This window comes from Myiozetetes cayanensis, unplaced genomic scaffold (assembly GCF_022539395.1).
Source record: "Myiozetetes cayanensis isolate MyiCay16 unplaced genomic scaffold, myiCay2020 scf2-11, whole genome shotgun sequence".
Classification (NCBI taxonomy): Eukaryota; Metazoa; Chordata; class Aves; order Passeriformes; family Tyrannidae; genus Myiozetetes; species Myiozetetes cayanensis.
The window spans coordinates 111,695,090-111,717,253 of record NW_026087411.1 but is presented as its reverse complement, the minus strand read 5'-3'; the positions used below and the strand labels follow the sequence as shown (position 1 = coordinate 111,717,253).

Sequence of the window (22,164 nt, the reverse complement as noted above, 5' to 3'; positions counted from 1 at the left end):
CTCCACCTTTCTTCAATGTCCTGTCAGGTAGTTGTGAAGAGTGCAAAGGTCCCCCCTGAGCCTCCTTTTCTCCAGGATAAACAATCCCAGCTCCCTCAGCCACTCCTCACAGGACTGACTCTCCAGACCTTTCCCCAGCTCCGCTGCCCTTCCCTGGCCATGCTGCAGCACCTCAATGTCTTTCCTGAAGTGAGAAGCCCAGAACAGCACACAAGACTTGAGGAAAGGCCCCACCTGTGCCAGGTAGGGAGGGACAATCACTTCCCTTATCACAGCTCTTCCATCCCCTGTCATTTGTGTCACTGCTGAATCTTAGCAGTCGTGCTGAAACCAGTGTGCTAGTTCCCTCTTCCATGGCTGAAGACTCCAGGCTGAGGTCTTCAGAAAGGCCTGACCCACCTCATCTGTGGTTCCTCTAAAATCTATGCACTCAGTTTCCAACAGACCAGAGCTAATCTGAGCCTTGGTGTGTTTTTTTTTTTAAACCATGAAATCCAAGGAAAAAATACAAGGAGCTGAGGAACCCCAAAGATAGTCCTGAAATTGTCAGTTATTGCCTGATTTTGAACCCACATCACAAGAGCAATGCTTATCCACCAAGAAAGCCCACAAGAAATCTGGAGATGAACTGTCTACAAGGACATGAAGTGATTGGTCAAGGGGGAATTGCTGCAAAGCGAAGGAGAGCAGGGTTAGATTGGATATCAGGGACAAATTTTTTACTGTGAGGATGGTGAGGCCCTGGCACAGGTTACCCAGAGAAGTTGTGGCTGTCTCATCCCTGGAAATGTTCAAGGTTGGACAGGGCTTGGAGCAACCTGGTCTAATGGTAGGAGTCCCTGCCCATGGCAAGGGGTTGAAACAAGATACTCTTTAAGGTCCCTTCCAACACAAATGTTTTTAAGGTTCTGAGCTCATGATACTATGAATATTTTGAATTTCTTGTAATCCACACTCTGATTGGACTGGCTAAATTGGATCCTATGAGTAGATCTGGGGGAAGGGAAACACAGATATTGATTTTGCTTGTCTTTTCCTCACCTTTGATCCTATTAAAAAGAGCATCAAATATTTCCTGATACATCTGCTTCAATAATTATCAAATAACTAGTGCTTCGGTCACTGCTGATAAAGGTTGGGTTTAAATTCACTGAAAGAAGGAAAAAGCTTTTCCCCTCTGTTTTCCTGTCCTTTCCATCCACCAGTCCTTAAATCCACTTTAAAATCCCTTGCCAGTAGGTACAGTTGGAACCTGTTTGTGTCGCAGCGTTTTCTGTGCCATTTTGATCAACCCATTTAGGATGTTCATTGTGACAATTTTTTTTTTTTTTTTTTAAAGGCAGTTTCCAGTTCATATTTTCTTTTTTTAATCAGGCAGAGACATTACAATTAAAATACCGTAAAAGCGATTCTGGCAGTATTGCAATAAGCATGTTTTTTAATTAAAGGAAGAACATGGGATGTACAAATAGTACCAGCTAATGGGAAATTTCATCCAATGTATTTTTTAATTGAGATTTAAAAGGAAGAAAAGTCAGCCCAATTTTTCTCTGTCACTGTGTGATATTTTCCTACGTTGTTACGGTGAGCCTGCAATAATTAGTCTCAGAGCTTTAAAATCCCAGCTGTTTTCATGGAAAAACAGTGGAAGGCATCAGTTCTTTATTTGTTAGTACATTTTGCTGCAGGAATTCAGTGTTATCCAGCAGAGTGCATCTCACAGAGGTGGACACTCCTGGAGGAAGAGTTTTAAAGCCCTGAATCTGTAGCAATTTAATGGGTGGGGGGTTTTATCAGATTTTCCTCCAACTGCAAGCCCTGGTTCATGTTTGGATATAGAGTGTAGGTTTCTTTTGCCACTGTGTTTCAGATGGGCTTACAGCATGTACATTGGACTCCCAGGCCTCTCACTTGCCAATTAAATTGATTTGCTGCAACTTTAGTAGCTCTTGAGACTCCTCTGGGATCTTGCACAGTGAACAGGTCTGTGAAGCTAATCCTGGCCCTGGAACTTGACACAGCTCTGGCTGAGACCAGGCTGGAACCTGAGGCAGCACCATCTCCTTCCTCTAATCACTGTCATGGAAGGAGGAGCTCACAGAATCATAGAATGGTTTGAGTTGGAAAGGACTTACTTAAAAGATCATCCCTGCCACAGGCAGGGACACCTTCCACTTTCCCAGGTTGCTCCAAGCCCTGCCCAACCTGGCCTTGGACACTTCCAGGGATGGGGCAGCCACAGCTTCCCTGGGCATCCTGTGCCAGGGCCTCCCCACCCTCACAGCCAAGAACTTTTTCCAAATTTGCACTTAATTCTTGTTTGTCACTTGGGGACTTGAAATAACAGCCCAAAGACCTCTTTTTTTCATCACACCTCTATGTGTGGCGTTTACCTGATGTCTCCACCAGGCTCACTAGAAGTTCCTTCCTAAGATCCTAGATGATGCCGTACCTGTTCAAAACCATCTTGGAGTGTCCACATCTCTTCCCCACCAAGTCAGCTTTCCTTTTGCAAATCCATCAGAGGTGTTGCTAAGCATCTCAGATGTACCTAAGAGCCAAAAAATAGAAGGACTTCTTTGAAGGAGATACACCTGTGGCAGCATCTTCTGGGCTGCCAACCTGAGTTGCCTTTGCCTGTCTCCTGAGTTCTTAGGGAAGAGCCTGATCAGCTCACAGGGAGCACATGCCATCTGAACAGATGGCTGAGAGCACAGCAAGCCAAAAAACAAAGGCTTGTCAGGCTTGGGAGATGAATTCTGTCTGAGAGTACTGAAGCAGCTGCTGGTTCCTCTCCCAGGGACAGATTCAGGCCTCCATCCAACAAAATGCTGGAATACAAGCTGAACTTCTAAGTGTGTTACTGATGTCCTGGTGAAAATACATGGGCATTTGAATTCACAGCTAGTTTGGGGTCTGTCCCTGTGTGCAATGAACTTGGAGGGACATTCTCAGGGAGGTGGAGAATGAATTTTGGGCTCTTGGTTCAAGCAGCCTTTGGGATAGAGCCAATATAACAAAACTTCTCCTTTGCATCTTGCTCAGCCATGGTCCAGCATACAAACAGCTTTTATGGCTCACTGGAATCTCGTGTGAGCAAGTCAACTGGTCACAGGTGACAGAGCCATGAAATAATTGTCTTTTTTAAAATCTTATAAGCTCTGTATTCCTCTTCCTGTGCACAGGAGGATCTTAGTTGCTTTGGGATTTTTTGTTTTTTTGTTTTCCTGCTCAGAGGCCCTACCAGGCCCACCCTTGGAGCTGGAGAATGAGCACTAAGTAGGCTGTCCCATTGCAGCCTTGTTGTACAGGATCAAGCAGAGCTATTCCAGCCCCAGCAGTTGCCTCCTGCTGTTTGCCACTCCGGGATGCTTGCCAGGAGTTGAGCTTGAGCCCATCTCACTGGGAATTCTGTGGCTTTGTCACGTGAAACACCAAGTGAGAGGAGCTGGTAAGAGCAAGCTGAAGGCTGTGGGAATATGAGACAAGCAGAGCAGATCTTCCCTGCACTTCGATATCAGAGAGTAGTCCAGTTGAGGAGATGAGCTTTCAATCTGCAAATCCCTTTCTATGCAGAGGAAGTTTGCTGCTAGTTGAAGCTTATGACACAGTAGTGGAAAATAAGACAGTTTTTTGATGCTTTTCTTACGTTTGATTATTTAAAAAAATATTCTTGTGACTATCCAGCACCTTTCTTGTAGTTTGCTTGCTTTGACACTGCATTCAGCTTTACATAAAGTAGAATTAAATCTGAAGTAGGACTGAATATCTGAAGTACAACTAAATCTAAATCTATCACTTTTATCCTGACTCCCTAGAGAGCTGTTCATTAGGAAAAATGCCTTATATCAGCAGGGAATGCAAGGTGTGGCTTCAAAAGGTGATAATAGAAAAGCTCTCCATGTGAAAAGTGCCCTTTGGAATGGGGACTGCTTCTTTTGGAGTTCAGGAAATCTCTAGGGCATTTTAAATCACAATCTGGATGAGAAATATCAGCATCACTTTTATGCATTGCGAGAACATCTGTGTTAGAAGGACTCTTTTTTTAAAAAAAATGAGGTTTTTGAGAAAGGATATAAGCTGCTGTGTTTGAAACTGTGAATCTTCGTGACAGAGGCAAGGAGAAACTTCCCACAACAGTCTTCCCCATCCTCTACTCCATCATTATTTGATCAAATTTTTTTTAGAGGTGCAGGATGCAGTCTCTTTCCATAGTCGTATTGTGGATACCTGGGCTGTGGCAGTACATGAGCCAGTCTGGACACCTGAAAAAGTGAAGTGTTCATAAATTATCTTTCAAAATCCATTCCTTTTGGTCATGCCCTCCACCATTTTCCAAGGACTTCAGAAGACAAATCTCTTTTCACAGAACCAGTTTTGCCAATGGCATGATGATGCTGTAGATACCTACACAGCAGATAAAACTCTCACCTTATCATGAGGTTTGTTTTCTTTATTATTCATTTTTTTTTTGTAATTATTTGGTCTGGCTGCTTCTCCCCTCCTGTGGGACAGATGGAGTTGCCTTGTTGTTTTTTTCTCCTTCTTTTCCTCCTTTTTTTTTTTTTTTCCCCTTTGCTAAAGACAGATAAAGAACGATTTCTTTTCTGTGTGTGCAGAGGTGGAGGCTAATTGCTGGGTTAATTGAGAAGAATGGTGCTTCTGATGTTCTCACAAAGTATCAAATAGCCTCAACATATTTCTCCTCTCTGTCCCTCACTCCACCTAAAGAGACCCATTGAATTTGCACATTACTGTACAGAAGTGATTATGGGTTTAATTGTATTTATTTTGCTTGGTGGGGAGGCCATCATAACAGTGCTTGATTGATTTTTGTAAAATCACCCTCAAGGTCATGTGTAGGACTTTGCTTTCCTGTGCAGCCATAACAAACAATTTGAGGGTCACAGCCAAAGGCTCAGTTGAGCAATATTCTTGCTTTCTGCTTTCAGAGGAGAGGTCAAGCGCAATAAAAGAGGGAAGCATAACTTTTATTTTCTTTTTTAAAAAAGGGGAAGACAATCTTGTAAAGCAGCAGCTGTATATTTATTCTGACCCAACAGAAACCACAGAGATACAGAGAGGGTTAGAAGGAGAATATGCTATTTTCAGACAGAAGTATTTGTAAGTTTGACCAGAGTTTGTTTTACACATAGACTTGATAAATGGTTAAATGAATCCCACTTTTTCTTGACTGTGATGCTGATCTTCTTTTATCCCCAACAGCTGAACTTTTTTTTACTTTATTTTCTCCCCAAAAAAGAGTGCCTATTGAATTTGCTCTGAGAGGGCTTCAGAAACTTTGCAAACATCCACTATGATGTGATCATGAGTGTAGCTGATCTATCCATCTCCTATGATTATGTTGGGTCTGACTGCTGCTTCTAAGGGAAAGTAAAAGAGTCACATAGAGCAAAACATGCAATCATAGAATGGTTTGGATTTGAAGGGACCTTAAAGACCATCTCATTCCACCCCCTGCCATGGGCAGGGACACCTTCCATTAGACCAGGGTGAGCTGCTGACTTTCCAAAGCCACCTTGTGCAGAAAAGAGCCCAGGAGACAGTGCAGAAGTGATATCAACATCCATCCCCAAAGCATTTACTGTTGCTGGTCAAACTGCTGCTGTTTTTGCAAGCAAGAGGGACTCCAGGTAAACGCAAACTGTGTTCTTCTCACTCCTTCCTAGCCTTCCAGACCAAAGCACAGCTCCTTTACATGCTGTGTTGTATCTCAGCACTGTTCATGAGGAGAGGATGATGAACATGTTCTACTGTTTTACCACAGACCCTCTGAAGACAGGGCAGAAGGAGACAACAAATCCCAGACCCTCATGGGAAACAGGCATCTTCTCATGACTACCTTGAGGTGCATTGGAATGGCTGCAAAAAGTAAAGGACACAGGAATCTTACATTCCTCCCTCCCTGCCATCCCATGGGAATGGGTTTTGGGAGGTTACTAATATTTCTAACCTGCCTTGTAGACAGCTTGAAAATTTTGGATGGACAAAATGCGGCTGAAACTTGTGAAAACTTGTTTGAGATGTAGCTATGATTTTACAATCAAAAGGTAGGACAGCTTTGGCCACCAACCTTCCTGGTGCAGTGGTACAGCATGGCAGCAATTAAAATACTCATTAAAAATTGTATGAAGAGAAGTGGAAACAGAAATGAGCGTATTTCTATGGGAGCAGAGCATAGGAAGTCAATAAAGACCTTAGGGAAGATGTCTTTTTTATGTTAGGAATGAAATAAATCGCAGTGATTTACAGTTCCATTTATAGATGGTGGTGATAAAATTATTAACACTGCTGCTATAGGGCAAAAGTATTTAATAAATATTTCCATTCTCAGTGTGGGAACGAACAGGATGGTAAATTATATCACAAGAGAAAGATGGACCAGCAGTCCATTATTACTAAATAATATTAATAGGATGAAGATGTTAAATATTCTTTCAAGAATACACAATCTTAAATCAACAGGTCCAGTCTCATTCAAGAGCTTTAAAACTGCTAGTAGAGACACTCTATTAATTTAATATTAATATTAATTTAAGACTCAATGGGAGATTACAGAGGGATGGAGATGTAGAAGTTCTGATCTTGATTTGGTTCTGATCTTGATCTGATTTACAGGCAGGTAAATGGGAAACATGTTGCCTGTTTAGCTTGGTATTAACCAATGAGTCAAAAGAGAAAACTAAATGAAGTTAAATGTAGGAGATGGTTGAATCCATAAATTACTAACCATGGGATTGTACTGAATGACAGAAGAGAAATTTAATGGTGGAAAAGGCAGAAAACTTTTGTTAATTTTCTAAGAAAATGACAAGTTTGTTTGATAGTTACTTCAGTCAAATGTGATAGTGTGGTGACTGAGGGTCACCTGCCAAGACATGGCAGAAGGCACACACAAAATGGACTAACTCAGGAAGTAAATTTTTAGTGGGGAACCATTTTCATGACTGTTTGGTTCCCACTGCACATCATTAATTATTGATGGATCACTGATGATCTGAGAGGAAATGTAGATCACGTTCTGTGAACGTCATTTAAACCAGATGCAGATTTACGTGGCTGAGAAAAGAGTTGGACAGGGAGCAATTCAGCATGAAACTCGTGGTTGCACAAAAGGGACCTTGTCAGGAAAAGCCAAGATCATGAAAAGGATCAGAAGTCAGCGTGACCCAAGGATGTCAAGATTGAGGCCAGGTTCGACAGGGCTTGGAGAACTCTGGTCTAGTGGAAGGTGTCCCTGCCCATGGCAGGGGATTGGAACTGGGTGATCTTTCAAGTTCCTTCCAAACCAAACCATTCCATGATTCTATGATTCTTTTTCCATCTGATCTCCCAGTTTAATGAAGAAGCAAAAAGGTTGCAGTATTAATTTTTCCTGTGAAAAGCAAGAGGCACAGTGTGAGAATAAGGAGTTTTGCCTCTGTGGGCAGCATCAATGATAATAAAGGAACAGAAGAATTACGAGATTTGGCTTTGCAAATTCGGGAGAGCTGGACTGTGTGAGACGCTGCACAGCTCCATGAACAGGAGATGATTCCTCTCAAAGAGAGCCTTAGCCAGTCTGAAGGAGGGCTGACATTTGATTTTAGCTCTGACTACTTACACAGACAATGCTGGTTGCTGCACCTCCCTGCAGTGCAGTGCAGGAGGATACAGAGCACTCTGAAAGCTCATCCTTGACAAGTTATGCCTGGAAATAAAGCATAAATTGTGAACAGTGAGAGAAATTAACTGTTGGAAAAGATGATCATGGCAAATGGTAGAGTGATGTTCCCAGGTCACTTGATTGATTGTCTGCCTTTCCAGAGGGTCCTCAGCAGTCAAACACAGACACCTTGACTTCCTCCAGTTTTTCAACATCCTGATGTGCACAGGCCACCAGGAGATATGATCTAACGGTGCCTTCAGTCTCCAAATAATACCATTTTAATTATTGTCCCAATTTCACCACACTGCATTTCTTATTAAGACCATTTCATTTTTCTAGAAGCCTCAGATGTATCTCAGAATAGCAGTCAAATATCTTGTTTTTCATGAAGCTGAAATTTGTGCTGTTTTATCACAATGTATGCAGAACAGTTTGTTAAAACACTATATAGAAGCTTAACAGAAATAAATTTATATATAGAAAAATAAGTCTAGGGAAAGAAAAATTTACACCCAGGGGAGTTGTTTTTTGTGAGAGGAAACCCATGTTTCCCAGTGATTATAAGCAAGAAAACTAAGCATATTCTATAAAAGTGCATATGGAAAGCACTGAAATTTGGAAATAAAATATTTAATGGGTAGTCCTTATTCAAATACTGGCTTTGTTATAAGCCTAGGAAGTGAGGACTAGTTTATAAGACTTTGTTATAAGATTAAGAAATCAATGAAGCAATGAAAGCCCCTCCATGCAAAAACAAACAAAGGGATCAGGATGGGAAGAATGTGTTCAGCAGGAGTGGATGGAACTGAGTGGGAAAGGCATGTGAATGCTGTGCATCTCCTTTATCATTGAGAGCAGCAGGACCTGGCCAAAGGGGAGTGACAATCAAGGTAGATTTAATCTGATTTTTATATTAAAACATCTTCTCTTCTTCTTTTCATTTCAATACTGAAATTAAACTAGGGGTTTGATCTCCCTTATCTTTATTCTAAGGATTGGTGTTATCTTTATAGAATTATCTTTATAGAATTATACAATCACTGAACAATTTGGGTTGGAAGGGACATTAAAGATCATCTTGTTCTATGGATAGGGACACTTTCCACTAGATCAGGTTGGTTCAGCCTGGTCTTGGACACTTTCAGGGATGGGGAAGCCACAGCTTCTCTGGGCAGCTTGTGCCAGGGCCTCACCACCCTCACAGGGAAGAACCTGTGGGGAAGGAAAGCCAACTTTGGGGTAGACATGGATGTCACCACTGATAAGTGCTAACACCAGCAGAAAGACAGTCATAGTATGAGAAGGCAGAGTTATCAGCTACTTCATACAAAGGGAGGGTGATAGAAACCCTTTGAAAAGAGGTCTGAGGTTTCTAGGCTTTGGGATTTTCCCTGCTAGGTCCTGGGAAACACAGCTTGACCTAGGAAGACCTGTCCCATGTGCAGTGTGATAAGATGTCTGAGAGTCCCTTCTGTCCAAATGCATTGTAAAGATAGAGACAGTGTCATTTTTAGGAGAGGAAATATGAAAGGAGATAATGGGATAAACCATCCTGAGATGACAGACTGGAATTGCCAGCTCACACATGGAAAGAACAAGGGAGGCATTCGACAGAACTGAAAAGCTTGAGTCAAAACAGAGTTAGAAATGGCTTTTAATGCACTCTGTACTTAGACCACAGAATTCATTGCTTCAAGAAGTCATTGAGACTAAATATCAGAAAGACTTGAAGGATCAGTTCTATATTACTGACAAATCTTACCCAGTTATACTAATAGATGGTAAAAGGAAAATGTTGGCAAGGGGATGAAACCTTATGCTTTGAGGCAAAGCTAACCTCTAATTAGGGATTGAAATGGGGTTTTTATGGGATGGGGAGATCAACTCACATCCAGCTAAGAGGGAGACATTTCTTATGCTGTATTTGGAAGCATCTGGTTTTGAACAGCAGCTGGAAGAGTTTGCAGGATTAAATCAACCACTGATGTAAACAAGTTGCCAGTTCTTATGTTCCAAAGCCATTTTCCCCTCCCTCTCTCTGTCAAATGTAGTTTGTAATCTAAAAAGTAATTTAATACAAATTAAGCAGGAATATCCCTTTTCAACATTTAGTGAGTCAGTTAAAATTGGGATTTTCCAAGCACAGCTCCCTTGCATTGGAATTGGAGAGATTTTGGTTTCTGCCCAGGCTGGCTGGCCTTGCTCTAGTCTAGAAAGGCAGACTGTTGTAGAATCAAAAAATAGACTGAACTAATCAGGTCTGTAAAAGATCTGATAAATCCGTAAAGAGAAGTACAGGGAAAGTTGGAAATCTGGCAGGACACAATAGTATATTATCTTTAATCTCGTAATTTTATGACAAATCCACTTGTTTACCCACCTCTGATAGCTCCTTTGGCTGTGAGATAATGACTGGCTATTCCACCTGTGGTTGTATTTTCTTCTTCTCTTGTCTTCAGGTGGCAAACTCTTGTTTACTGGGCCGGGACCTGTAGAACTACATGCTCATTACATCCTGGTGTCTGATGGAGGAGAGCTCCAGGTGGGATCCCCTGAGGCCCCTTTCCCTCACAAAGCACACATCCATCTCTATGGGAGCATCCATTCTCCACCATTATTTCCATATGGAGTCAAGTTCCTGGCAGTGAGGAATGGGACACTTTCCATTCATGGTGAGTGCATTTTTTTTCTCATCAAAAGCAGAGCACAAATGAACAAGAGAAAAGAATAAAAAAAAGGAGAAAAAAAAAAAAAGGAAAAAGAGAAAAACAGGTTTTCAGAGGAAAAATAAAATGACAAAATGACTTGAGTCACAAGCTTAATTTCTAATTAAATATTTTCTGATATGTGGTTTTTAGGCCAGAACTTTATATCTTGGTATTTACCATGAGACTCCTATTTCTGTAGTATTTATGCATGAAAGCTCAGTGCTGTATGTCCATACAAATTCCCATACTGGTAGCTGAGTCATTTTGAAAATCTGGTCCCCAAGAAGAAGAGGATGGTACCAAGTGGTTCTGAAACTCTGACAGTCATTTAGATGCCTAGAAGATGTTTGAATTTGCATGTCTCTTCACAAATTAATGTCTTCATCCCCTGGAAACTGGACCTGGAATCTCTGTTGTGAACTGTCTGCATTTGCTGTGCTGCTAGAATGGCACATCCTTCTTCCCTCCTCCCTCTCCATAACAAGTTTCCTTCCCAAAGAGGGTATGACTCTTGGGGTTTCCAGGAGAGTGTGATCTGCCAGGTAGATCCCACGGTGAGGACAATGCCAAGCATGTCACAGTAGCCTGGGACAGCTGGAGTGGAGAAGATACTTCTCAAACATCAACAAAGGGCCCCTGGCAGTGTGTTTTCCCATCCTCCATCTTTCTATGCTGTGCTGGCATCCCAAAACCTGTCTCTAGAATTAGGAGCACAACTGGAATATCTCTGTTTTCCTGGTGGTCCATATGGCCTCATCTGCTCAGCACAGACTGTGGTCATAAATGACAAGTCCAGGCCAGGGCTACACAGAAAACTGTGGCAATGCCAAGAACTTCAGTCCCAGGTGACAAGTCCTTTGCTCTGGACCAAGACCAGCCACTGGACCTTAGAATCATAGAACGGCTTGGGTTGGAAGGAACCTTCAAGATCATCTCATTCCAATCCCTTGCCGAGTGCAGGGACATTTTCCACTATCTCAGGTTGCTTCAAGCCCCATCCAACCTGGCCTTGAACAGTTGCAGGGATGGGGCAGCCACAGCTTCTCTGGGCAACCTGTGCCAGGACCTTACCAAGGTACAACCAAGAATTTCTTCTAACCCTGCCCTCTGTCAGTTTGAAGCTATTCCCCCTTGTCCTGTCCCTCCAGGCCCTTGTCCCAGGTCCCTCCCCAGTTCTCCTGGAGCCCCTTTAGGCTTTGGAAGGGGCTCTCAGGTCTTCCTAGAAACTTCTCCAGTTGAACACCCCCAGCTCTCCCAGCTTCTTTTCCAGAGCAGAGGAGCTCCAGCCCTCAAAGCATCCTCACAGCCTCCTCTGGACTCACTCCAACAGCTCCACATCCTTCCTGTATTGTGGCATAGAGTAATTTAGATACAGAGCTTTTTATTTTGAAGGCAATCAAATACAGGTATAAAATGTCCATTTCTTGGCTCAGCAGATTGGATATGGAATTCAGGTCCAAACTCAGCATGAATCAGAACATTAGTGCTGTGCATTCATGCCAAGCTCTTAACTACTGGGCTGATTTTAAAGCCTCTATGTGTCACAGGGGAGAGAAAAAGAAAACAAACAAAAGACAATGAATGTCTCATCTCCCTTCCTCATGTTCTTCTGTGTCAAACTTTGTGTTGGTAGGCATTTGTGCCCTCCAGCTGGGCTTGAACTTACACCCTCTGTCCTGCAGGCAGAGATGTTGCTGTCTGAGCGTCACTGACACGTGTGGCTCTGGGTCAGAAATGATGTCAGACACAGAGGGGGACAATCTGAGCACAGACAGGGAGGGAGCTGTGCCACTGTGCCATGATCCTGTCAGCTCACAGGAGCCCAGAAATGTCAGGAGAGCTTGGGTGTTGCAGGGGGTCAGTGAACAGATGCTTTTGTGAAGCAGGAGAGATGAGCAGAGGGTGGGGAAGGTGCTCCTGACGGGGGCAAGGGAGCTGGGCTGGCAGGTGCTCTTGACTACTTAATTGAGATCTTGCAAAGCTAAATCATTTAGGGCTTTAATAATTCCAGTAAACTGGCTTTGCAGAGGGTTTCTATCCCATTTCCTGGAGGATATCCCTGAGAAGGGCTATTAGACCATCAAGGCTGAATTGACTGTCCGTCACCAGCCATTGAGTTTCATGCAGTTATCCCAGCCCTGAGTTCAGTGACTCCTGTTAGATTAAAGCATGCCTTCCAGAAAGGCTTGGTCTTTGAGGACATCAAGGGAAACAGAAGCCAGCTTCTTCCGTGGAGGCTCGTTCCAGGGGATAAATTTGGTTAATCATCCATATTTTTTTTTCTTTTTAAAAGAAAAGTATTGAAGTGTCTGATTTGAATTTGCCTGATAACATCTTTTGCTGCTTCACTTTCTATGTCTTCTGCTACTATATTTTATTCTTCTATTCTTGGTTTGACCCCTGTAAGTCAGGATTTTGTCCTTAAATTGTCATCACTTTATATCACGAGCCTTCACTATTCACGCTGTTTTGTTTTCTGGCAATGTAGGAAAATCCAGTAGCAACTCCTTGCAGCTGTGCCTCCTGTGCTATTTCTCCTTTTCTTTCTGAGCCTGTATCATAGCAAACTTGCTGACTCCATCACTGACAAAATCAAAGACAGAAAGTCAAAGACAGACAAAAAACAAAAGTACATTTTGCAGTCTTACCTTGGCAACATGATGGAAGGATGTAAACCCAAATGTCCACATCAGTACCTTTGGGTCTTTTCTAACTGACATTTCATATGTTTCACCCAGTGCCATAATTCCCAATGATTCTTCATTCCCTAGGAACCAAAAAGGTGAGGTCCGCAACCCAAGTATTACCTGGACAGAGGTATGTGGAGCCAAAGGTGGCTTGACCCATTAGTGGAAACATCTCTTGGTTTCAATTTCTTATCAATTATTGCATTATTGAATGGTTTGGGTTGGAAGGTATCTTAAAGCTCATCTAGTCCACCACCTCTGCCATGGGCAGGGACACTTTCTACTAAACCAGATTGCTCCAAGCCTTGTCCAGCCTGGCCTTGGACACTTGCAGGGATGGGGCAGCCACAGCTTCTCTGGACAACCTGTGCCAGGGCCTCACCACACTTACAGAAAAGAAATTCTTCCCAGTAACCCATCTAACCCTGCCTTCTGGCAATGGGAAGCCATTCACTCTTGTCCTGCCACTCCAATCCTTGTCCAAAGTCCCTCTCCAGCTCTCTTGGAACCCCTTTGGGCACTGGAAAGGGTCTCTAAGTTCTTCCCAGACCCTTCTTTTCTTCAAGCTGAACACTTCCAACTCTCAGTCTATTATTATTCAACCCAATTCTTATTCAAGAATTCTTATCAATATCTTATTCAACAAATCCATACTAGCTATGAAATCACTTTTAAGCTCTGCACCACACACAGTCCCAGTGCATGGCTGCAATTAAGGTTCATTCAAACCATGTAATCTGCAATTTAACATCGAAGCAGTAGAAGCCTGTTGGAAAACAAGACAAAAAGTAATGTGATTTTTACTGGGCTCATATTGCTTACATGGAAAAAAAATCTGCTGTTCTGTCTCCAATTTAGCACCAGTCTGGTCTGTGGTATAGAACAAATTGTTGAGCATGACAGGCCCTTTCATATATATATGAGAGGGCCTGACATGCTCAGCAATATACATTTGAGAAATAAATTTGTAAACACGAACATATATGTTATCTCAGATCAAAATCATTAAATAAGCAGGTTTCCACATTCTCAGCTGTCTTGGTGAAGACAGGACCGAGTGCGTTTTAATTCCTCTTCTCTCTTTCAGCCAGGGAAGGCTGGGGGATGCTCTGGTTGAGTTCAGACTGTTTAGTAAGCGCTGTCAGCTCCTCGCTTTGATATGTTAATATGACTCAGGGTTTCCCACAATTCCCTCATGAGTGGCAGTCCTTTGCTCCGGTAGTTGTAGCAGACTGGGAAATTTCACTGTTGCCTTTGGCTTTAGCCAACTCCCCTGCCAGTCAGAGCGTGCCACCCATAAACTGCCTGTCAATCACACGTCAGGTTTAAAGGGGGTTTCAGTCAGCCAGGGCAACTCGACTTTTTGACAATGTAATTATGGCCCTTGCATCCACGGTAGGGGCCTGAGCGGGGCTGAGAGAATTTTATTGATTGTTCAGAAGGGAAATTTATCACTGTCTCCAGCTCCATTCGTACTTTATTCCCTGAGAAACTCTCCTGACAAGCTGCAGGAGAGAAGTTTAGCCTGGTGGCCTTGGCTGTTCTTGCATCTTTGTCCTTTGCAGGGAAACTGGACTGGAGGCACAGGAGGATGCTGAGCTGGGGGGCAGGGATTGGGTGAAAATGCAGAGGAAGTGGAGCTGATACATCAACAGCTGAGGACAGACCACCCCTTCTCTGTGACAGCCCAATTTTGTGGTCTGAACACTCTTACTATCATAGAATCCTAGAATGGTTTGTGCTGGAAGGGACCTTAAAGCACATCTTGTTCCAAACCCCTGCCATGGGCTGGGACACCTTCCACTAAACCAGGCTGCTCCAAGCTTTATCCAGTCTGGTCTTGGACACTTCCAGGGATGGAGCACTCACAGCTTCTCTGGGCAATCTGTGCCAGAGCCTCACCACCCTGACAGTAAAGAGTTTCTTCCCAGCATCCCATCTAACCCTGACCTCCTTCTTCTTAAGATAATTTTCTCTTGTCCTATCTTCATGCCCATGTCCAAAGTCCCTCTCCAGCTCTCTTGGTGCCCTTTAGGCACTGGAAGGGGCTCTAAGGTCTCCCTGGAGCCTTTTCTTTTCTGGGCTGAACAGCCCCAGCTCCCTCATCCTGTCTCCATAGCAGAGGTATTACCACATATGGAAAAAATTTAAAGGCCTTTTCCATTCAGTTCCATTTTTAGCAGTCCTGTATAGATGATCTCACTATTCCATTGTGTCCCCTCAAAACAGACTGTGCCTGCTCCCAAAAGAAGACCAGCACTTTGGCTCTGTATTGATCTGAAACTTTGTCTGTGCCACTGCTGTGATGATACAGGGCATGAGCTCTGAGCAACCTGGTCTAGTGAAGGTGTCACTTCCCATGGCAGGGGGTTGGAAGTGGATGAGCTTTAAGGTCCCTTCCAACCCAAACCATCCTGTGGTTCTGTGATTCTATGAGCCTGTTCCCTGCATTTTGGCTCATAACATGCATCTCTCCAACTAGATGGGAGATCCTACACTTTAGATTTAATAATACACTACATTCACTTTATCCAGATTGTGAAAGATGTGTGGTAAAAAAAAACAAAACAATGTCCAGAGAGTTTTGGGGTAATAACATACCTATTTATAATAGGGATATTTAAAAAAGGGGTGCCAGTGGTCGCTTCAGTCCTCTAAAGTCATGGTAGTCCTGCTGCAAAGAATGTCCCTGCACTTGCAGGGGATGCTGGCTGGTGAAGATGACAAAATAGAGGCAATTCTGGACCACTTCTCTCCCAGAGTTCTCTGCAACCAAAGCAATCTGATACTTTTTCAGGGTTAGCTCAGGAAAAAAAAAAAAAAAGGTATTTTTTATCAGTTGAACCAATTATTAATTTTAATCACTTTTAATCAATAATAAAACACAAAATATTTGTGAGCTGTGCACTGTGCTCTGCAGAGCCTGTGCATTCCTCCAGAGATCAAACATTTAATCAAATGCCTCTTGCTTTCCCTCCATTAAGCAGTGTTATGTATCTGTGCTGAGTTTGAGATTAAGAGATCATAGGCAACATGAGAGAATTTGTTCTGCTTTACTCACATATTAAAATGAAAAGCTTCCCAGGGGAAAAGAAATAATAAAAAAAAAAAATCTGTAGCATGGGAATTCAAGATAGGGTGCAGAGATCTGTTGGAGAAAAGCTATGCTTTTTTACTTTGTTGAAATGCTCTTCTATTTAATAGATGTTATTTGTCACTATCTGAACCCCTGGATTTGCCCATTCCTGTTACACTGTGAGTTCAGATCTTTTTTGCCTTTCGGGAGTCACTTCCATGGGTTAGTTTTCCACAGATGCCCTTCTGTGTGGTGGTTGCAGGAGGCCTTTTGCCTTCTGTAGCAGCGTTTTTCCTTTCAAGACCTTGACTTTAACATGATGCATTGAAGCAGATGGCTCTGGAACAGAAGGCTGAGCTGCCTTGAATCCCCTCGTGTTCACCAGGGGTAAGAAACTGCACTTAGGCACTTCCCATGGAGTAACTAATGTACAATGACTTGTTCCTTCACTTTCTTATTCACAAATATAAGATGACCATTAGATTTTAAAGACCTGGCAGATGGGGACAAAGAAAAAAAAAAGAGAGCTGGGTTCAGGGAAAGCTGCTGTGTCTTTCACAGTTTGCCCTTCTTTCTAACAGAAATGTATCTATCATCTATGGTTTAGGGTTAAATCAGTTGATTTGCATGTTGGTGCTGATCTTAATGAGGAAAATATGGGCTGTAAAGGGGACTGAGAGGTGACAACTTATATATATAGTATAATAAAGATAAGTAAAGATAAATAAGCTAATAAAGGTAACAATATTATATCATACAATATAATACGTTACATTCTATAAATTATACAGTGGAGTGGAGTGGAGTGGAATGGAATGGAATGGAATAGAATAGAATAGAATAGAATAGAATAGAATAGAATAGAATAGAATAGAATAGAATAGAATAGATTAGAATAGAATAGAAAAATAGACTATAGGTAATGTATTAACTTGTGATTCTTGACAGAGTTCAGGCCTGTGTGTCACTACAAATGTGGAGGTGTTTTATGGATTAAGTAGTTGCCTCTTTCAAGCTTTTGAATACGACATCAAAATATTCCTTCCAATTCTAGCCCCAAGTAAAACAAGGATATTGGCTGGAGGAAGAGAATAACCAGCAACAAAATCAGAGTTAATTTCCTTCACAGAGAGGAGAAAGCCTGCAAAGTTTGAGCTGCCCAGGGAGGTGGTGGAGTCCCCATCCCTGGAGGTGTTCAAGGAATGACTGGACATGGTACTCACTGCCCTGGGCTGGGGGACAAGGTGGTGATCAGTCACAGGTTGGACTGGATGATCTTGAAGGTCTTTTCCAACCCAAATGATCCTTTGATTCTGTGAAGTTTGGCAAACTGAGAAGCCTGGTTCCAGCCCTCTGTTTTCACAGGCCTTCAGGCCGAGCCAGTCAGGGACCCTCCATTTGGCCTCCCCTTTCCTTTTCCCAGTCTTGAATTCTCCTTCATCACGTTCTGGGGATGCAGGAAACTGATCTTTGCTTGGAAATGGCCATGCTGCCCTGCATTCCCGCTCCTGCAGGGACATATTCCCTGCCTCATTCCACAGCAGCACAAGAGATGAACTGGCAATGACACAGAATGCTAACAGCTGTCTGCAGCTCCCTGCAGGATCCGCGCTCCGTGGCTGCCGCAGTTGGAGCCGTTTTTGTTCCTGGGGTCAGGTTAACGACATTTTCCTGCCTGGCATCTTTGGTTGTGAGCTTTTTCTAGGGTTTGGTTTATGCAGTGGCATTGCAGGAGCTGGGGAAATCTTTCCCCTTGCTTTCAGCACTGATGGGATTTAACAAAGTGACTGGGTGATCTCTCATTAAAGGAAACATTTGGAAATGTTTGTATTTATGGGGCAGCACAAAGGGAAGGTACTTTGTCTGCAAGGTAAAGTGTCAGACAAGCGAAGCAGTGAGAGTTTCCACAGACCTGTTTAATCATAAAGCTCTTCCCATACTCAGTAGGATCATAGAATCATGGAATGGTTTGTGTTGGAAGGGACCTTAAAGCTCATCTCATTCCAACCCCATGCCATGGGTAGGGACACCTTCCACTAGACCAGGTTGCTCAGGGTCCCATACTTCCAAGAAAGGGACATGATACTCTCTGCTTTCTCCAGGGTGCTATGAAAAGACATTTAGGTGGAAATACTTTAAGTGAAAACTGCAGTTTCATGAATAGGAAACGTTCAGCAGGACTAGGTCACTTTCAAGGATATTTCTCAGTGGAGAAAATAAAAGTTATTCAATTTGTCCTCTTGTTCAGATGATGTGAGATTTTTTTTTTGCCCACTAGAAGAAGGAAAATGTGTTTAATTATATAATTTTGTTTTTAGCTGGGCTTTAATAGTATTATTTTAAATGCTGTATCTTTTTCATATCAACATTTCTACACTAGTGAAATGCAATGCTTTTACAGAACAAAAAATCAAATTCCCTAAATTTCCAAAGTGACGTCAGACAAAAAAGGGATATGGTCCCAAAAGGAGTTTCTTTTGTGGAATTTTTGTGTTGTGAAGAATGTGGAAGGTTTGGGCTGATTTGAATTTGGAGTGAAATCAAATCCAGCTAGTTGTAGGCTTGGATTCCATCCTCCAAATCTGCCTTATAAGGGGAAACATCAGCCCTATTTTACATAGGAGGTTGAAGATGTCAGAGAGAAACTGAAGCCATGTCTACTGACACAGAGGGACTGAGCAGGTCCAAATTTCCTGTCTCAGCCTGCCCATTGCTTGTGTAAAACTTGTGCCTGATGCTGGCTTTGGTTCCCCACGATGAGATCATCAGGCAAGTGTGACCAGCAGGTTGAAGGAGAGAATTCTGCTCCTCTGCTCTGCTCTGGTGAGACCCTACCTGGAATGCTGTGTCTCCAATATCAGAAGGATGTGGACCTGTTGGAGGAAGTTCAGAGGAGGGCTAAAAGATGCTCTGAGGGCTGGAGCCCCTCTGCTCTGGAGCCAGGCTGGGAGAGCTGGGAGTGTTCAGCTGGAAAAGAGAAGGATCCAGGGACCTGAGAGCCCCTTCCAGTGCCTCCAAGAGAGCTGGAGAGGGACTTTGGACAAGGGCAGATAGTGATAGGACAAGGGAAATGGCTTCAAAATGACAAAAAGAAAGTTTAGATTAGATATAAAGAAGAATGTTTTTATAGTAAGTGTGATAAACTGGCACGGGTTTGCCAGATAAACTTTGGCTGCCCCACCCCTGTAAACTTTCAAAATCAGGTTGGATGGGCTCTGAGCAACATGGTCTAGTTGAAGATGTTCCTCCTCATTGCAGGGGGGTTGGACTAGATGACCTTTAAAGGTTTTTTTTCAATCCAAACCATTCTCTGACTCTGATTCTAAGCTATGATTTGAGCCCACACTCAAATCCAAAGTACCCAGGGAGGTCCTGAGCACCCAGCACCAAGGCTGCTGTAGCTTTCCATCAAAGAGCTGATGAGTTCTTGTTTGTCCTAATGGTTAACAAGCAGTTATAAACTAGAAAGGACCTCCTGTTTTACCTCGGGGCAGGAATGAAGAACTCTCTGCACTGGCTGTGGCAGGAAGGAGAAGGAAATCTCTCTGCATCTCCCCAGGAGCTGTCCCCACACAGAAAGGTTGTCCTCCAGGACTCTACAGGGGTGGAAAGACATCTCCCAGTTCCAGGCAGAGACATCCCCGTCTTTCTGAGATGTGTAGAAGGAAAAGCCCAAACTCATCTCATTGTAAAACAAGCTAAAAACGTTCAAATGTTTGGGGAATACACCCAAGATTGGAATTAACAGAGAGCAGAAATCAACTGGAAACTTTCCAGTCCAGAGCATTGAGGGCTCATGGTTCAGGAATATTTTTTTTAACGTGTATGAAAACGTAAGGAAGGAGCTCTCATTCTTCTTTCCTGGATCCCTACACTTCCTGGCCAATGACTGGACTAATCAGTGCAAGAGCTGAGGTAGCAATGACAACTTTTTAAAAATCTTTCATCAAATCCAACTTTCTGAAATGCTTTTTCCAAGTCCTTCATTAAGAATCTGGCACTTGAAGATCCATTTGACCACAGAGAGCTGGAGCAGCATAGCTGCTAAGGAGGCTTTCTGGAAAAGGTTTTCTACTCTTTTTAACTTAGGGCATTTTATCCATTATTATTTTTATGGTTTGTTTTATTAACTGAAGCAACAGCAGCAAAAATCTCTGTCTTGGACCTAAAAATATATTTTAAAAAACCCCACCTCTTTTCTGAAGCCCAGGTTTCCAATGGCTGTTTTGCCATTTATCACTTTGGCATTTGAAAATTTTAGGAATGGTCAAGTTTGATTAGGAAGTGCAACTTGGATAGGAAAAAGGGAATAATAGGGGATTATGACAGTGGAGAGTAAGATGGATTGCTCAGGTAGTCTGACACCTCAAATGTTTCAATAAAGTGTGTAGTATTTTATTACCGAAGACAATCACAGAAGCACAGAATGGTTTGGGTTGGAAGATACCTTAAAGGTCTTGCAACTCCAATCCCCTCCCATAGTTGTGGTTGTTGTGGTTTGGTGTTTTTTTGTTTTGTTTTTGCTTTTCAGGTTGTGTTTTGTTTTGGTTTTAAATTATGGTTATAGTCCACTGAATTATATCATTACCTCCTCTTGCAGAATTCTTTATGGGGGGAGGATAAGTGGCTCGCTTCTTTTCACTTTGTTCCTGAGAATGGAAAGCTCTTATTCCCATTTATACTAAAGATTTACAATTCAGATGCAACTGATTGACATCTTATCTGAAGTAACTTGTACATTCCCAGTAAGTAAATTGTGTGTCTGAGCCCTGCAATTCTCATAAATTCCTTTTGTGCTATAAAGGGATCTCATTACCTCATCTTTAAAGCACCAATAAACTGTCAAAAGGTATAAAAGAGCTTTATAATTTGTCAACACTACAAAAAAACTGTATGTTCATAACTGAGTTGATTAATTTGCAGTAAATAGCAGAAAAGACAAGATGAAGCAGTGTCCTGGGAGTCAGAGGAGATGGGTTCAAGGTCCCATGACAAAAAGGGAAGGTTTTTTAAAACATTTAAACAATTTTTGGGAGAAAGACCATGGCAGGCTTAGGGAAGGAACCAGTCCTTCTAAGACCCACTTAAAGAGTCTTGTTTCTGCCAACATTTCCTTATTCTCCAGCTCTTCCTGACTGGATGTGGCTCCCACTGGTTGCTGTCAGGCTTGGTTAGGCAGTTCCCAGGGTGTCTAAAGGTAGGTAACAACATCTGCTCCAAGAGGTTTTCAGGTCAGGGGCATCTGTTTTCCACCTAAGCAACATGTCATCTTGTCACGTAAATTCTTAGGCCTGGGCCATCCCATAGATTTAAGGTGAAATTCATGTAACTAAATAGAAACATGTGAAAGGCAGAAGTTCCTTTCAAAAGGAATTGTGCAGGCTGTGACTGCTGGAGACTGAAAACAGGCTGGAATATAATGGATCATGCCTAGCTAAAAGGAGAGCTGTTGTGTGGAAAGTTATTCCCTGGAGGGTGGGGCACTGGTAATAAGAGGCAACTGAGATATCAGCAGATATCCCATCGACTATAAGACTTCTCTCATAACTGATTAGTTTGCAGTTGACTCTCCTTACCCTGTAACAATTTTTTTCAAAACCCTCTGTAGTGTTTCCAACTGTAGCAGCTTCTGCTTTCAAATCTGGGTGACCAGAGATACCCTGTCGAACACCCAATTTGAATTCTCAGCACCCAGTGAGTCACCCAGTGTTCAACTGGAAGAGGAAATGGCATTCACAGCTTTTCTAATCAAAGGATTGTAAACACGGACCTAATTTGTCCAAACGTACAGCAGTCAGTACAGTTCACACTTTGCTTAACTGATGGCAGACTTTCCTGTAACCCTGGAGATAAGTCTGCCCTGACACATCTGGATGAGTTTGCTGAGGTTTGATGTGATTCTGAGATATTTCTGTAAAGGTTAAAGTCATGTCTCCTGTTGAACTAGAAACCATGGAATGGTTTGGGTTGGAAGGGACATTAAAGACCATCCCATCCCACTCCCTGCCATGGGCAGGGACACCT

The 22,164-nt window shown here is 42.7% G+C and overlaps 1 protein-coding gene across 1 annotated transcript in view; it reads left to right on the top strand.

Moving 5' to 3' along the window:
• Positions 1-22,164, top strand: part of PKHD1 (PKHD1 ciliary IPT domain containing fibrocystin/polyductin) — a 252,844-nt gene that overhangs the window by 87,539 nt on the left and 143,141 nt on the right. Inside the window, 1 exon segment of the mRNA XM_050316128.1 lies at positions 10,129-10,341. Within this exon segment, the coding sequence (XP_050172085.1) occupies positions 10,129-10,341 (213 nt within the window).